The following is an 18,375-nucleotide window of genomic DNA, read 5'->3' on the forward strand; positions in this document are numbered from 1 at the left end:
ATGCTACATATAAAAAGAAATCCTAAAAAGATGAAAGATCTTAATGTTAAAAATAAATGAAAGTATAAAAGAACATGTACTTGACTATTTTTAGAGTTCAATAGAGAAGGCCTATTTCTAAGGGGAGAAATACTAAAAGATTTATATTTTTGACTACCTAAAAATTTTAAACTTCTAAATAGAAAATACCAGCACAAAATTAAAATAAAAACAACATTCCAGGAAAAATACATGTAAAACATAAGGCAGATAATGAGATAATATCTTTAGTTCATAAAGAAATTTCACACATCAATGAGAAAGCAAATGAAAGAAGGACATAAAAATTTGAAAAAAATGGCCAGTAAATATGTAAAAAGTATCAATTATTAGTTAGTAATCAAAAAGCTAATTTTGAATTAGTCAAAATTAAAATAATGGGATGGTAATTTTGAGCTACAAAATTGACCAAAATGAAAAATAATGGTAGTATCCATTATTGTCAAGGATGGGGTAAATGCATATTTTCATATACTGTTGGTGAGTATATAAATAGATACATTTCTGGGAGAAAATTTGGCAATATTTATTTTTAAAGTTATAAGAGAGAATTATTTTTATGCAGCATTGTGGATTGTCAGTTATAATCCTACATTCATTTTTCCCTTCCTTAGTACTGAACTCTTTATTTTAACTGGGGACATGGCAGCCTTAAATAAAGACTACATTTTCTAGTCTCCTTGGCAGGCAGGGTAGCCCCAAGGCTCAGTCCTGGTCAATGACATGGAAATGGAAGTCCTTAAAGAAAACTGACACATCCTCTTCCTTTCTTTCTCCTTCCTGCTTGCTGCAGTACAGTCATAAATTAATTGGTCTCCTTAATTATCTTGGGAAATAATTGCTAAGTAAGAGCAGATCATAAAATACCATAGTTTATTGCATTTAAAAAATCCAAATGTATAGTTTTATAACATGGCTTTTTTTCGGTTTAAAGATAAAAAAAAGATTTGGTTTTAAAGTTGATTTGTTTTAGAAAGTCATACTAAAATACCCTAAACCCGAGAAAGATGAGTCATTACCTAGAACTGAGGAGCACGACGCGTGCGGGTGGCAGCCTCCGTTACTGACTGAGCAGATGTTTATGAGTGTGCACACTCTTCCATCACCCTGGTACCCTGATCACAGCAAAAGCAGGGACACGACAATGTTAAGAATATGCAGGAAAAAATACCAACTGGAGAATCAATTACCATGAACCAGACCAACCAAACATCCTCTATCAACAAAACAAAAAACAAACTGTCATAAACAAAATTCCATAATTATAAAGGACAACAAGAGTTAGAAATCTCATTTCAGAAACAACATTCAGGGTTGTTTCTAATTGCAATATTAAAACTAAAAACAAAAAGATGTACCAAATTACTGGTAGACTTAGAAAGTGCTAACACTGAGGAAGTTGAAAGTTTTGTAATTACAATGACTTTGATGATCTTAGAGCTAAATTACTGTAGAAGTCCAAAGAACAGTTCTTTCATGTTAATAAAATGTAGGGCTTCAGTTTATCCCTTATAACTCCCTGACTTTCTTGGGTAGTAACTCAATTTAGAGAATAGCAATAATGAAGAGAAGGAAAACTATCAGGTACTATATGCCAACTATTACGCCTGTTATTTAGTAAATTTTATATGTAAAACATCTCATGAATGTGTTATATTAATAATTGTTTATGGAAACAATGGAGCTGTAGGTCTGTGATCCACAGAGAAAATTTTTCAAATTCTACATTATCTCAATAGGTTATTTCATAGTTCATAAAGGCTTGTTTTCCATTGATATTCAAAATACTGTTTATTTCTTTCTTATCATATAGCTGTATTAATATACCCTGAATCCATAAGTTAAGTAAAATTTTCTGCACAATTCGCTACATGCCCTTAGATAGCAATCATATTAAAAATGGAGCACAAGAGTCTGTTTTCAAATGTATGCTTTCCCGGTAATTGTATCAGGAAATGTGGCATAGCACCTGGTGGACAGGACTGACAATGGTAAGATCCAAGTGTATTCACACATTCAACATGTGGAGCCACAGAACAACCACCATTATTTATCTCACATTCGTTGATATCCTGGCAATTGTATCCATTTCCTTTCCAGCCTAGAAAAATAAAATTTGGAAGTTAGCTCTATATGCAACTGTTAACAAAGAGGAATGCAAATAATCAAAAGCATATAAAAACCTGCTTAACTGTACAGAACTATAAGTTAAGACGAGATATACTCTGCTTATCAGACTGGCAAAAAACTGTTTTAAATTCTTAGAATCAAATTCTGGCAAAGTGGGCAAGTGGGGTTACTCCTATATGCTGTTGTTCAGAAAGTTAAATAAAAAAGGTAAATCTATTTGGAAAGAGATCTACAGAATTCATTAAAAATTTTTAAATACATAAATTTTGCCTAATAATTCCACTCCTTAAACTCACTCTACAGTCTTAAAACTGCTAGTATACATACAGTTGTTGGTAAGCAAATGTCTTACAACGGTGTTTAATGGGGAAAAAAACCTCTACGTGGTCCATAGAGGCATAGCTGAATATAATTTGATAAATCTATACCACTGAATACTAAAAGTTATTTTTAATAACATGCCCACACATATTTTGAAAGAATCTTCCCATATCACTTTTAATTGGAAATACCAAATTTTAGGATAATGGGCAGATTATGATCCCAATTTAGAGAAATAATTTTTTAAAACCCTGCATATGTGTCTATGTATTTGTACAAGTGAAAGAAAAGGTAAAAGAGGGCAGAAAACAAATTGCTACCAGTGGTCTTAGAGGAGAATGAGATTGAAGGTGAAGAAAGAGTATACCATTTTGCTTTAGATGGTTTTGTCTTATTCAATAGTTACAGTGAATTTTATTACTCTTATAATTCAAATGATTAAGATTTTAACAATATTTTTTAAATGTTAAGTCCTTTAAAATATTTATTCTCTTTTATCTAAGTAGAGTCCTCTTCTAAAAATCTACCTAAGAAAATGATCATATTTGTAGGTGAAGAATTGAGTGTGCAAAGAAAATGGGAAGGAAACATGACCAAATGTCAATGGTGGTCTGTCTGAGTGAGAAGGTTGTGGACACTGTTTTGTTTTGTTTTGTTTTAAATATTTTTATAGTTCTTTATATTTTATAAGCAGCATGTATTTCTTTGACATTCAGGAAAAACAAGATGATTAACAGGAAAACAAAAAGCTTCTGTTTTTCTTTTTTTTTTCCAACAATAAAAAAAATGTAAGAACACATTGCTTATCCTATTAATTTAAATAATTTGTATTTCTGATTTCTAGTTTTTAAAAACTGTTTCTGGAAAACTGCCTTCAGAATGTGATTATTTATATGTGAGAACTAAGAGGGAAGCATCTACATGTTTTTTTCAATTTCTTTCTAGTTGTACAGATGTAAATGCATAACATGAAAAAAGCTACTAAATGAAGCAATAGATGTGCAGGGTTCCTTGGTGAGACAGAATAATGGAGTATTCAGCAGCTCAGCTCAGATCCAGAGTCAGCAGACCTGGGTTTGAATCCTGCTGCATATGTGATCTCAGGTAAATCATTTATTTACCTTCTCTAAGTCTCAAGTTCTTATATTTTAAAATGGAAATAATACTATTAGGAATTTCTTGTTTGGGTTGTAGCTGCAAGAATTAAAAATTGCCTAGCACAGTGCCTTAATTATGTTTTCATAAAAGAACAGCTGCTATTACTATGCTCTTTGTACTCTACCTTCTAAGAACCCCCAGGGAATGCAGGCGACCTTGTAAACTCTTTGAGGTCTGATTAATTGCCTATCAGTGCACTCAGCACAGTGCTTTACTTGTACTAGGTGCTTTACAAATGGATATTGAAAGGATGATGATGATCTCATACAGTAAGAAATGGAGCTTGGACTCAAACCCAGGCAGTCAGAGACTACCTTCCCTGTGACCTTCCCTGGCAATGAATTCTCTGTGGGTCTGTAATAGAGCTGGACAGCCCTATTTACAGCAAAGCCACAGGGTGTTCTCCTGACACACCCAGGTGAGGACTACTGGACCCTGGTTGAGACACTAAGAGGTCAAATAATCTGCCCAAGGTTACAAACATCTGGCCAGTATGAAAGGTGGGACAAGAGCCTGTGCCTTTTTGGTCTCAAGTCTAGTCAGCCAATAAAATGTTTGGCCTCACCACCTCCACGGCTAGCCCTGCCCCCAGTGTTTGACTCTAACCCTCCCATCTCTGTTGCTGAGTTCTTACAGCAGGAAGATAGTCTGGAGTTAGTGAAAAAGGACACGCAGGTGGGTTGGGACACCTCTAACCATGGTCTTATCCTGCAGCAGAATCCAATTGGTTCTGGCACCTTGGCTGGCTGACGTCAAAGCTGAGCCGCCTTGGGCTGGGCACAGACATGCCTGCGTACCTGTCGGGCAAGCCCCACAATAGAAAGAGCCCAGAGTGTTGAAACACTCCGCAAGCGCTGAGCAAGGTGCTGGCAGGAGGCTGCACTCATCCCTGTCCAGCGTGCAGGCCGGGCTGTTCGGTGGGGACGTCCACCCAGCATCACAGATGCAGCTGTACTTGGGCTGGCAGGATGACAAGGGCAGGAATAAAGACAATCAAGAAAATGAACAAGAAAAGGCTTTGAAAATGTCACCAAGCTCCCAACTGTTTATCCTCTAACATTCATTACCATAAGGCCAATTGAGTGGCTTCTCTTTTTATTTCCCTATGATTAAGCATTTAGACCAGACCATGCAAAAAGAAAAACATCTTTATGTCAGAGTAAAGGAAACCTGTAATTTGCCCCAAAGATGCCAGGGAAAGAGCAACAACAATCAAGAACTGTAAGTCAATATAATTAAAGTCAATCCACTCAGCCTTCTATGTTTTTAGAGGGGAAAAACACCCATTTAGGCACAGACAATGGAAAATCAATTCTGTTTTTTTCCTTTTTGAAAGTCTCTCCTTCCCCTCCCACCCACACCCCACCCTCCTACCATTATTGGAAGGGAACCGTTTTCCATCACGTGGGTAGAAAAAAGAAACAGAACTAAAAATAAAGACCTGAAGGTCTCTTGCAAGGACAAGCAGAGTGGGGCTGGGCAGTATGTCAAGGGTCAGAAGTCAAGGTTTTCAGGACCCAGAGCACAGGGGCCACTCAGGGAGGTGGGTTCACAGAGACTGCAGCATGCTTAGGGGCTCAGGGGCCAGAAAAAATCCAGACTCCTTAGAAGTGCATGCTGCCAACAAGGAGAAGTGGGCCTTCGGTGTCTCTATATCTTGTCACTGGTAAAACTCACAGGGCCAAGAGAAAATCATGTCTCACAGAGAGATTCATAAAGAAATAATAAAAATGTTAGTAATTTACATAATGAAATCAACTTCTGCTTAGTTATAAACAACCCTCATCTCCTTCCTTGCCTGTGCTCAGCTTAAAGGCAGAAAGTGGCTTCCTCCCCAGTCCTCCAGGGGAATGCTCATACAGTCATGGAGGACGAGGGACTAGCAGCCATGACTCCCTCCAGGGAGCCACCTTCGGGCAGGCACCCACCTCTCCAGCCCGCTCTCGGACTAGGTCCTCACAGATGCCATGGACGCAGCGAGCCTTGGAGCCCCCGTCGCAGTCATTATATCTGGATGCACACTGAGGGCCATGTGTCTCAGGTGAGCAGAGACAACTGTCACATAAGAGCACAATGTCAGAGCTTGTGCTTCAGGGCATGTGTTTCTTAGCATCAATTTAAAAAAAAATTCCAATTGCAGGTTAGTGATGTTTATATGGAATCATAAACCAGCAAACCAGATTTACTGCCTGGTGTCTTGGACAAAAATCACCCTGCTCTTTTTCAAGTGGTGGACTGAGTAAATGTGTTATCTTCTCAAATACAGTGAGAGAAGGGCCAGGACTTACTATCAGAGCAACACTACTGCTATAAATTCTTCTGGTATCAGGTTATCAAACAGCACATTCAAAGGTCAGAAATCTATAAACCATGGGGATGGAGTTCCTTCAGGATGGTAAAGGGAGGGAGCAGCAGGTTCATACATCATCCATCCAGGTAGACCCACCAGTAAGCACAGGTGACCTTGATTGACTGTTATATTCTCAAATGTTCCCTGGGATTGTATAAGGCAATAATACATCCAGAGTCTATTTATATTACAAAGAGTACTACTTCTTCTATCCATAAGAGATGTAATTAACATAGTAACATTTCTTTTCATAGTCACATTTTAACTCACAAAAAAATAATTATTAGATAATACCTAGTGGTGGATGTTTTGCTATGTGAAGATTTCAGTCCAATAATGATCAAATAAGCAAAGGTGCTTTAAACTGTTATAATTCTCAACATTTCTGAGTTAGCGTGGTATCTAACTCACTTGGTATCTGAAGTGCAGCTTCAGAGGGAATATGGAAGGTATGAGAATGGCAGCTGGAAGAAGCTCGGGTAGAGGGGTGACAGAGCCCAGGCTTATTTACACATCTGAGCACATCTGATGGAGCACAGAGCCAGGCCCACAGGTCACCACTTGTCTAACCTGAGCAACGTTGGTCCTCATGGAGGAAAGGGACCACAAAAGCCAAGGGTCAGAGACAAGGAATGTGAAGGACCTGCATGGCCAAGAACTACGAACTAGTTTCTGAGTGTTCTGGAAAACGGGACATTCTACAAGGTAAAGAAACTATTTTAACAATAAATGTTGAGGCACAAGCTGCTCAGCTGATGTCCAAAGATTAAAACAAATGTGTGACTGACAGAGTGAGAAATGAGAATCTAGCTGTTTCAGAAGCATCTAGAACCACACTCTGGGCATAGAGCTTGGTACCCATGTAGGGCCTCAGGAACAATGCTAGGGCTAGGGTGGGATCTTTGAGTGGGTTCTAAGGAAGAAAAGATTAGTGAATATGGCCAGAGTCAGAGAGAAAGAATATGGTACAGTTCAGGGACTCACATGTTGGGTTCACAGATCTAGCAAATAAACACAAAGGATGCCCAGTTATGAATTTCAGATAAGTAAATAGTTTTTGGATATAAGTATACTCCATGTGATTCACACATCAATATATAATTGTGAAAAATCTGTTCCATTAAAAATCATGATTCTGAGCATTCCAAGGTGGCCTTTCTCATTAAGACAAGGTCATAGATTAATGGCAATAAATAGTTACAGAGAAACTCAATTATTCACTCCCTACCCAAGCTATTTACCTTCCTCTCATCTCTTCCTTCCCGTACTCTGCCTCTCACATCCCCTTCCCTTTCCTTTTCTCTCTCCCGTCCTTTCCCAGAATATTCTTTCAGAGAATGTAATTAGACTATTGGAGATTTTGTATACATGTTTGAGCATTTGATCCAGGTAAGTTTATTTTACTACCACGTCCATCTGCAAATTTTTTAAAAACCTTTTAGACAACTCTTATTAACTTTCTGAGTCTATATTGTACAAGAGGTCCAGATTAAGGACCCTATTGGATGGAACTGCCCAAGATTAGACCCTGACTACACCTATTAACTGTTAACCTTAGACAATGAAATAATTCCTTCTGTCTCCAGTTTCTTATAAAATAATAGTGCCAATCTACAAGCACTATTTTCACCTTGGGGTCTAAAGACATTTTCCTATAGGAAGTGCTCAGAAAATTGTGTGTATCGCATCACTAATGCTTTACTATTGGTAAGTGACTTAAGATTTGAGAGGAGACTCTAGTTAGAGGACCTGCAGTTAAAGCCCCTCTCTTTACCTCTAGTCCTTCTCCCTTGTTCTTGTCTTTCAGAAAATGAGTAAATTTTAATCCCACACTCTTCTCTACAGAGTTTACAAAGTATGCAAAGTATACTTAGATAATGTGAGAAGAAGGAAGGAGGGAGGAAGTACACTATCAGTCTCCTTGCTAGGATCCTCAAAGTCACGTATTATTATTCCCATTTTACTGGCCAGGCTCACACTGCCCAAGGCCACAGAATTAGTAACTGGCAGAAGATTAATTAAAACATATGTCTTTGTTATGCCTGTACCATTATTTTTCCATGCCACATTCCCATGTTCTTAAAAGTAGTTTAGTTATGCAGACTTTTCATTTTTATGTCTTTTTAACATAACAGTGTTGTCAGGCAAAATGTATTTTCAAAGTGTCTGGATATGCCCCTTAAAGAAAAAGAGTAATGAACTATACCCCTCCATGCAGAAGTCACTTTTGTAATGACCTATTGCTGATTTGATTCCAGCAGAACAAAACTGGGCTTTTCTGTCTTAAAAAACACTGCAAGCACATTAGGCAACTTTCATAGTCTTAGTTTAACTTGCATTGGAGTCCATGGTTCAATATGAATATAACTGAAAGAGGTAATAAGTTTAATACCTAACTCCCATTGGAGCTAAAACTAGATTATCCTCATTGTTTAAACTCTGCATGTTTTAAAACCCACCAGTAATAAGAATGGAAATATATGTATGTGCATATAAGCCAAACAATGTGTATTCCTAGAGAAAAAAACAAATAACAAACTCAACTTTCTTTTTTTCTAGAAAGGCTTCTAGATCTGAACCTGAAGTATATCACATATACCATCTGTGTACAGCAAATCTGCATTCCAAGGGCTGTCTTAAATCTCAACTAAGCAGGAGAAACAAGAAGAATCAGTTCTTCTGAACAAAGAGGTGATAACAGCATTGAGAAGTGACAAATGTCATCTGTTGGTTCTCTGAGGTAGTTGAGGCAAGACCTTGAGCACAGGAATACAAGAGTCAGTGGAAACAGACAACGGGTTTCCTGACTCCATTTTCATTACTCTAGAAAGAATTTTCATCAGAAATTTTCCTAAGAAATAGGGCTTCCAATGAGTTAGTACTTGCATAGTGCTTTATCTCTCAAGGCCTTTACAATTAGGAATTATTAACCTCTTTGAATTAAGAGTCCTTTTCTCCCCAAGTAAATGGGCTCCAAGAGTTAGAGACTGAAGGAGACCCCAATCCAGGGTGAATTCTGCCTCAACCACATTTCCTCAGGCTGGATTATTCAACAGTAGCTCAAGTGCTGGTTTGCAAATGCATGTCAAAGTTTCCCAAAGGGACTTATAGCCTCAAGAAAGCTACTGATTAACAAAAATTTAACCTCATATAATTAATAGAACTCAAGAAAGTATCTAAGTGTTCTTTATTTCATTACACACAGATTCCACAAAGCAAGCATTTAATCCTTAACCCTCATGAAAATGTTTCTATTTCTTTTATGCTTTCAAAATGTCTCCATCATATGCCTGAATCACATATTTAGGTTATAGATAATCAACTGGAATTCATGAGGCTTCATAAACAATCCCATATCAGGAGGAAGAAACCAGATTTTAATGGTCTGCTCTGTGATGTCTTCCAGCACATCTATGAAGGGCAGAGACTAGAAACTGAAACTATTTCCAGGGTCAGCACAGTGAGTCCCTTAGGCTTCCTTTTCCAGGAAAGGTGCAAGAGAGAATTCAGTATTGCTCTCATAAAGCTGAATCTGCCATTTAGGCAATTCTCAACAAATAAAATAGCTCTTTTGCTTTTTCTTAATTTCTCTCTCTTCAACACACTCACAAACATGTTTGTATCTGGACAAAGAACTCTAACCCCTGACATCCAGCAAATAGTTGTATTAATTTTTTTTCTTTTCTACTTTGAGGGGTAAATATAACATGCTGCAGAGGAAACCCAGTTTTGGCTTGGCCTATAGGTCTCACCCACCCACCACATGTCTATTATTCCTGGGCTTGCAAGACGCCGGAAGACAGTGATGATGAAGAAAGACCGGGAGTGGTATCTAATCTCCGTAACACTCCTCGAGATCAGGAAGGTGGGAAAGTATTAATGCTAGGAATCATTTGCCACTGATATCACCAAACAGCAATTCTCATTGATAAATGCTCATAAACAGAAATCAGCAGACAATGCTTTCAAGGAAATGAAAGATTAAACCTGTGTTCTGGATCTAACCCAAACCTGAATGTTTATAACCGCAGGGGTCAGGGGGTTCATTTAAATGAGAAACAAAGTATTGAAAGCAAAAGGCTCTTTAATAACATAATACAGTTATGAATAACCTTGAATAACACAGTTTTGAACAGCACAGGTCCACTTATATGTGTATTTTTTCCCAATAAATATACTGACAATTTTTTTGGAGATCTGTGACATTTGAAAAAACATTTTTTCTCTAGCTTTATTGTAAGAATATAGTATATAATACATATAACATACAAAATATGTATTTGACTGTTTATGTTACCTGTAAGTCTTCCGGTCAACAGTAGGCTATTAGTAGTTTAGGGTATCCAAAATTATACATGGATTCCTGACTGTGCATGAGTCAGCACCCCAAGCCCTGCATTTGTCAAGGGTCAGCTGTACTTTAGTCAGAGGTGGTTAATTTTGGTTTTGCACAATGATTAAACTCACAGACACATCTACCAGAAGTTTGAGTGAGTTAAGTTTTCAACTTAGAATCAGCAAAAAATGATTAAGATCAGATCAAAAGAACAAAAGAACATCACTTAAATGAAAAAGGAAAGGATTATGGCTTTTTTGAGAAAACAATGTATTAGATGACAAGGAAAAATCAAAATCGCTGCACTGATTTTTGCTGGAAAGGACAGAATGGTTATAAAAAGGCAACTGAAGAACACAATAGCAGAGATGCTAGTCAGAGAGCAAATAATTGTTTTTTACTCCAGTGAGATTACAACCTAGAGTATTGAAAGAATTTGCTCATGCTATTTCTGTATCTTTTAATGAGCACACAATACAGACCAACCAAAACATGTGGAAAGATGATGTCAGAGACTTTTTTTTAAGTGTCTGTAAGGAACTATACAAAAGATTGACTATACAAAAGATCTGCCACAAATTTTTGGATTTGATTACTTAAAAAGATGTTTCAGCCAGAAGAGCTTGAATGATTAGTATTTGTAGAGGTTGGTGGGAACATGGAGGCATTTTGATGCCCAGCACAGCTTAGTAAGGGAAGGGAAGTTTTCATTGAGAGGCAATGCCTGAGCTGAGCAGGAGTGCTGTGGACGAGCCATCTGACAGTACATCAAAAGAGAGGATAGGAGTTGCATGGTGACTGTGGTAAGAGACCTATGCTTGTAACTGAAGGAAGGCAATGGAGAGTTCACTATTCGAAGAAAACCACAGTTCAATCTCTGATCTTGTATGGTCAATGTTTCACAGAGCACTGAAGGAAGCTGTCCTTACTAAACCTTTGCCCACTAGTCTGTGGAATGAGAACAGCTGCAGGCTGCTAGGGCAGTGGGTGGCGGGGGGGGCCCTCTTTACCCACTGCTCTCAGTGGCTGCCCCCGCAAGGCTCTGACTTTTGCTAACTATTCCTCCTCACCTTGCACCACGCTGTCCTTACTCTATGCCGGCCACAGAGGCCTTCCTCCAGTTTCTCAGGGACTGTAGAGAAACAATTCCTTCACGGAGTGAGAGTAAGGGACACACATGCTTTTCTTCACCTAAGTGAATAAGCTTTGTGTCACCACACAAGAGCCACATGTTTTTCCTCTGAAGTACCTAATTTTGCTGTAATATATAGTTAATCTTGGATGTTCCTAACTTTAGATGTGTTAGTCCTTCAAAAACATACCCTAATATATAAGTATTTTTAATAGTCAAAAGTGACAGTCAGTTTTGAGCCAAAGCTTTAAAAGCAACATTACACGTTTCTGCTCAACCCTGTGGGGCCTTTGAGCTCAGCCATGAAACAGACTTTCTTCAAGTGGCTGCTGCTCCTCCAGCCCAGGCCTAGGAATGAGACACTGCAGACAAAACCTAAACTGAGGAAGAGCCACAGTGGCCAATCTGAACACCCAGGAGTATGAAAAATAAATGTTTGTTGTTTGAAAAAGAAAAGAAGAGAAGAAAGTTACCTGTAACTCCCAGCTGTATTTATACACGTGGCTCCATTCTGGCAGCCCAAGGGTGTTCCTGAGTAAATCTCACATTCATTAACATCAACTGAGCACAGAGGACCCTGCAGTCATGTACAGAACAAAGTCAGGTGCCACCAGTCACAGAGGCCCCTGGGGCCAATATTCACATATGCTTAAGTATTTATACAGAGACAATTAAGAAATTCTCAGCCAAGCTAAATACAATACCACTACTCTACTACTCATAGTAATTTCTGGTTATCCTTCCTCTGGAAGTAGGATTTGGCCTAATAGAGCCAAAGAGCTCTTTGTAAGATCACAGCAGTCACATGAGAAGAATCCTTATACAAACTAATCCTCATTTCACAACGAAGCTATACCTAGGAATAGTCACTTAAAAAGGTTTTTAAGGGGAATGCCAGGAACATTTCCACCATTAATAGAAAATGCAAGAAATTTCACAGGGTTCTGTCAAGGTCCATTTAGTGCTTTCAGTGCTGGACAGCTTAAACTAAAGCTTGCTGAAATACCATGCCCTTCCTAGTAGTTAGCCAATCGAGTGGACCCTTCCTTAAGATGGCTTAGTATTTGTAGGCTGTTTATCATGCTCGCCATTGTTTGGATTTTGGAATATGTGGTATAATTCTTTCTGATTCGGGAGACCACAGACTCCTAGAAACTTTGGATGGAGAATGAAATATGTCTGAATGATTCCAAGGAAACCACTGATGCTGATTCACCATCAGTTTTAACCAAAGACCAAGTGACTCACCTTCCATTGTGAAGGACAGACACAAAAAAAGGAATCGTGAAGATTGAGGCAGGTTCCACCATTCTGGCAGGGATTGCTGCCACAGACCTTCTTGCCAACTGTCTGAAACAGAGACAGGACTGTCAGCAAGAGAAGCACACTTTCCGTAGCAGCAATGGAGGCAAATTCAGGGTATGTCTGTACATAAAACTGTACTTTACAACTAGTTAATCAAGTCTTCCTCCAGACTTTAAATCCATCACTTAAGTTCTTCTTCAAATCTACTCTCTTGCAAAAAAACAAAAAGTGTTTCAAATTATCAGTCCTATTCATACTCCTTCATCATTTTCATGCATTTGACCATGGATGGGATGAAGCATGAGGGAAGAAGATTTTCAGTCTATTCTTTGGAAAAGCATGGTTTACCTGAGAAATACACATTGGTGGACAAAAGTAAAGATTCCAGGTGTGGGAATAATAGTGGACATTCCTACTTAATGAAGACAATAAAATGGAAATTCCGGTTCTCTTGCTGTTATTCTTATCTTTGGCACCTCCACCAGATAAGCATCTGAAATTTGATCATCTACTGCTGCCATCCCTTATCCAATGGGTTAAAATGACTGAACTCCTTTCATTCCAAGTCCCTGTGTTTGAAAAGCGGCTGGCTTAAATACACCTTCCACTCTTGTGCTCACATGACTACTTTCAGTCCAGTCACAACAGACCTGCCTTTTCTACCCAACCTGGGAAAACTTACCATCTGACAGGCAGAGAAATTTTCTTTAGAGTGGACAGATTAAGAAAGGAAAGCTATTCTATTAATTTTGCCTAATCATAGTCTCATGCTCTATTTTAAAAATTAAAATAAAGGTAAATTATTCATTACATTTTTTATATTCAGTGACAGAGAAAATCAAGTCTGTTCCCTTAATTTTACAGATGAAGCAGGGCCAATACATAGCCACCTGACTCAGCACACTTACTGCAAACAAAGGCCATTCTCTCCACCTTTGCCTTAAGTCAGGTGGTCATACATGTGGAAGTGTCTTTCTAGACTCTTTTCTTCCATTATTCTATCTCTGACCCAGTACCACAATTGGCCCTATCCACCAAAGGACATCATTAAGAAAGTTAACCACAAATTCATTAGACATTTTTGTGGCATACAAAAGCAACACTGTCTGGGGATTAAAACCTCAAAGGCCTATGGGCGTCAGCAGGAAATGGAATCAGTAAGCAGTAGAAGGAAGAAAACGGAGAATGATGGGGACTGCAGTGCCCAAAAGCACTTGCCCTGTGCAAAGGCATAAAGGCACTCACATTCACATTCATTAAAACCTCTTCCTGGGGGATGGGAACTGGGAGGACAGTCTGGGCAAATCTGACGTGGCCTCCCTTTCCTGGCCTTTGATAGGAATGGTGAAGCCCTCCAGGAGCCTGGAAACTCTAGCACTGTATCTTGCTCCACAGGTATGCTTCCTGCTCATTTTCATTCATCAGCTACTTCCTAATAAGATAAAGGCTGAGGGGGCAATTTATTATCAAAGTCGGGAAAAGGAATACATGAACATGTTCACCAAATTTAAAACACCAAAGTAGAGGACACTTGAAGCATAATCAAAACATATCAAGAATAACAGAGCAGGGATTCTTAACCAGGAATCCTCTTATTTTTATTCAAAATTTTAAATATGGGGACATTCTATGAATTTCTCTGAATAGAAGGTGATGGTTTTCATGAAAGTGTTAAAAACACCAGCTTATCTATAAATTGGGTAAGAAGTCAAAAATTGTAAGGACTAGTTTGCCAAGCATGTAAAGTTATGGAAGTTTGCTCTAAGAAATTGCTCCAATTAAATTATTAGCAAATGTACTTTTAAGGAAATTTAGATTGTTTTATGATACACCCCACCCCAGACTTCTGAGTTTAATGTTAGAGGGAATGGTTGACCTTTCAAAACTCAGTCCTTGATGCCAGAATCAGCAAGTTGGGTGGCCACTAGCTGACAAGTTTAGCACACATAGCCTACCATCACATAGTCAAAGAGTGACAGTGTAAGAGGAAGGCACTCAGATGTCTGAATTCCAAGTCAGAAGAATGCACGTGCCCACATGCCTCACATGCCCACTCATCAGGGGCTGGTCACTTATGTCTGAGACACATTCTTCATCTGATGAGAATTTACTTAGGAAAAGAGCAAAGTCCTTGATATTGATCATATACTCATCTTAATATGAGAATACCTATCATCCTTGTATTAGTATTTTTGTCTATTTTCAGCGAAAGATGTTAGATATCTAATAATGACGGGACTTACCTGCTGTAAGCTTTCAAATTTTCTCTCAAGATCGGCCAGCTAGCAGTGGGGAGGAAAAGGCACCAGTTAGTTGGCTCAAAGGCATTTCACATATGATGCCATCCATTGACATATTTCCCTAATACCCCTGCTAAGGGCTCACTTTACCTGTTCCTTTTTTCCTGCCTTTTCTATCCTCATTTTTCTCCCTTCCAAGCTTCCATCCTGCCCTTTTCCACAGAGTAGATTTTTTTTTTTTAAGTAAAACCCATTGATAAGCTGATTCATTGCTTTTCTATACACAGTAACTTGGGGACTTTTCATAAATGACAGTGATCCATCCACTTTGCCAAGAAGAAGGTTGCTATAGAACATGAACAAGGCCTGCTTATGCAAAAGCTCATGCCACGGTGCTTCTAGCTTCCTGCCCACCACCACCTACACCCTCTACCAGACCTGCACCATTTAACTAAAAGCCATACTTCAGTGCTATACTTCTAAAGAGGCCACACCAAGTTGAATCAAGGAAAACCCATTTGCTCTAGAGATGTGGATGTGAGAATTACCTTGGAATTAAGCTGATGAATTTGACTAGCAATACTTTGAGGTAGATCAGTTGTAGTCTTTTTTAGATCAGTAATATCGTCTTTATTTTTCTGGATCTAATTTTAAAAAGAAAAAGGAGGAGGAGAAAGGAAATGCTAGTGAAAAAACTAATGTATATGTTACAGGAATAAAATTTTAAACATTGAGTAGTATTCTATTGTAAGCACTAAAATCTTTTCCATTATTATAAAAACCAAAACAATTCCATGTAAAACAAACATTAGAATAAAATAGCCACACATAATTCCATTTACCTTTTTTACTAACAACATATGAAGATATTTTTCATTTGTATTTTTTCTCATAATAACAGTTTAGAGTGCTTGTTGAGAGGTCTGGCTTGGAGTCAGACTGGGTTTTAAATCTTGGCTCAGCCATTTATTGTGTGCCCTCAGGCTGTAGGCTTCCATGTATCTCCCTCACAAATGGGTAATAATAAAACCAAGCTCAGTGGGTAGCTGTGAGGGTTAGACGAAACAATACATATAAAGTCTAGGCACAGTGGACACCCCATAGTAAGCTGGGAATAATGCTGGCTTTGAAAATTATCACTGATCTACAAGGGTGACATAGTCATGAGGAGCACCAAAAATGCTCAATAGGGCAGAAGCATAATTGGCCACTTCTTTGCAACACAAGTAAACTAATCACATCTATACATTTCTAATGTCCTTTCCTTCCTGTTCCCTTTATGGAGGAGTCCCCAAACCACTCTCTGTATCTTCCCTGGACTAAAGAACATAAGCCTACACCATAAGCCATTTTTTGCTAGCATTATACCCTTATGCATCATTAACCCTAGGGCATTGCTCTTTACAAGGACTTGCCTCACCACCAAGGACTTGCCTCCCTGTGCTAAAGATTCTAGATCCAGATTAATATAGATCTGTTTAATTAAGTGACCACTTATGAATATACAAAATTACTTCAATGTATACCTGACGTAAACATTCACCAAGGTCTTCATCGTTTAATTTAATTTTTCCCAGGGATCCAGTTCTAAATTCAATGTTTCGAGCAGACACGGTAAGAAACACTAAATTTCCCCTTTCTGTAGTAATTCGAGGCCTGTATAAATCAAACCAGAGAATGCATCAGTAATTAGCACACATCATATTTAAATCTGAAGAATAAAGTTTCTCACTGAAAAACTACAGACTGCATATATCTTCACTTTGTGGTCAACACATCAAATTCTTCCTGTTTGGCTGCTTTTCTTTTCTTTGAAAATTCCCTAGAGATATCTCCTAATAATTGCATGCCTGCCTTATTTTCAAAATGATAAGTGAATAATTTGTGTATAGAAAGATAATTCCATACATCAGTCCAAACATTGTCCCCTACTGATTTTTAACATTGTTTTTTTCAAGAAAAATCACACCTGCTTATCTGGCTGTTGGTGAAAACAGACTGAGGAACTGCCCTAGCCCATCAGCAGAAATAATTATGTGTCTACTTACTGTTGGAGGTCAGCATTTCTTTTTTGTCTCTGCAGTTCAAGTTCTCCAGCTTCACCATCAGATTCAGAAAATGTTAACAAAACAACCAAACTCCAAAGAAAAGGTGAGGACATGTTCCTCACCAACCCTATTAGATAGTCAGGTAAGAGGGAGGCCTCTCCAACCAAGTGTGGGTGTTTGGAGAAAGCAAACCAGGCAGATGTACCTTGACCTGTGAAATATCCCGTACCTTTTCAGTTCTTTCTTCTTTGCCTGAGAAGGCTATGTTATTTTTTTCTTCCTTTGGGATGTAAATGATCTCAGATCTTCAGTACTCTTCAACTTGTGAGAGGTCAAAATCTACCTCTAAGTAGTACACAACTTAATCATTATCTGTTTGACCTTTGGAATAGTAACAAACTGTTTCGGAAACATCCACTGAAACAATCCTTGCTTAAGAACTAGCCACCCCTCAACAAATGCTACTGGAAAAACTGAATATCCAGATGCAAAAGAATGAAGTTGGATCTGCACTTTATACCATATACAAAAATTACCTCAACATGAATCAAGTACCTAAGTATAAGAGCTAAAACTATGACACTCTTACAAGAAAACAGGGGAAAGCTTCATGACATTGGATTTGTAGATAATTTCTTGGATATGACAACCAAAGCACAAGCAACAAAAGAAAAAAATAGATACATTGACTATTTCAAAAAGAAAAATGTTTGTGTAACAAAAGACACTATCAACAGACTAAAAATGCAACTTATGGAATGGGGAAAAATGTGCAAATCATACATATAAGAGGTTAATATTCAGAATATATAAAGAACTCCCACAACTCAACAACAAAATATAAATGACTGAAATAAGAAATTGGCAAAAGAAACAAATATTTCAACAAAGATGTACAAATGGCAAAAAGAAAAGAATACATATGAAAAGATGCTCAGCATCACTAACCATTAAGGAAATGCAAATCAAAACGACAGTGAGGCACCACTTCACACGCATTAGGATGGCTATTATCAAAAAAACAAATAAAAACCAGAAAATAACAAGTGTTGGTGAAGATGTGAGAAAGCAGACTCTTGTGCACTATTGGTGAGACTACAAAATGGTGCAGACACTATAAAAGAGTATGTGGTTCCTCAAAAACTTAAAGATAGGATTTTCTTTTTTTTTTATTAAAGTATGATTGATATACACTCCTTTGAAGGTATCACATGAAGAAACAATGTGGTTAATACATTTACCCATATTATCAAGTCCCCACCCATACCCCAATGCAGTCACTGTCCATCAGTGCAGCAAGTTGCCAGAGATCCACT

At 38.1% G+C, this 18,375-nt stretch overlaps 1 protein-coding gene across 3 annotated transcripts in view; it reads right to left on the reverse strand.

The window, feature by feature from the left end:
• Nucleotides 1-17,339, reverse strand: part of CUBN (cubilin) — a 267,651-nt gene extending 250,312 nt beyond the window's left edge. For 2 of the 3 annotated variants that reach the window (XR_012127986.1, XM_073229128.1), the window contains exons 1-10: nt 17,060-17,339; nt 16,538-16,667; nt 15,560-15,655; nt 15,015-15,053; nt 12,715-12,816; nt 11,940-12,043; nt 5,577-5,703; nt 4,446-4,608; nt 2,009-2,140; nt 1,059-1,154 (exon numbers count right to left, since the gene is read on the reverse strand). Coding sequence is in view for 2 of the 3 variants with exons in the window: in XM_073229128.1 (XP_073085229.1) it covers nt 1,059-1,154; nt 2,009-2,140; nt 4,446-4,608; nt 5,577-5,703; nt 11,940-12,043; nt 12,715-12,816; nt 15,015-15,053; nt 15,560-15,655; nt 16,538-16,667; nt 17,060-17,172 (1,102 nt within the window). In the remaining variant the exon portion in view is untranslated. The remainder of the gene's footprint in view (nt 1-1,058; nt 1,155-2,008; nt 2,141-4,445; nt 4,609-5,576; nt 5,704-11,939; nt 12,044-12,714; nt 12,817-15,014; nt 15,054-15,559; nt 15,656-16,537; nt 16,668-17,059) is intronic. The other variant, XM_037001703.2, reaches the window with a different exon arrangement.
• Between the last annotated feature and the right edge of the window lie 1,036 nt (nt 17,340-18,375).

The sequence above is a fragment of the Manis javanica genome, chromosome 2, assembly GCF_040802235.1.
Source record: "Manis javanica isolate MJ-LG chromosome 2, MJ_LKY, whole genome shotgun sequence".
Taxonomy (NCBI): domain Eukaryota; kingdom Metazoa; phylum Chordata; class Mammalia; order Pholidota; family Manidae; genus Manis; species Manis javanica.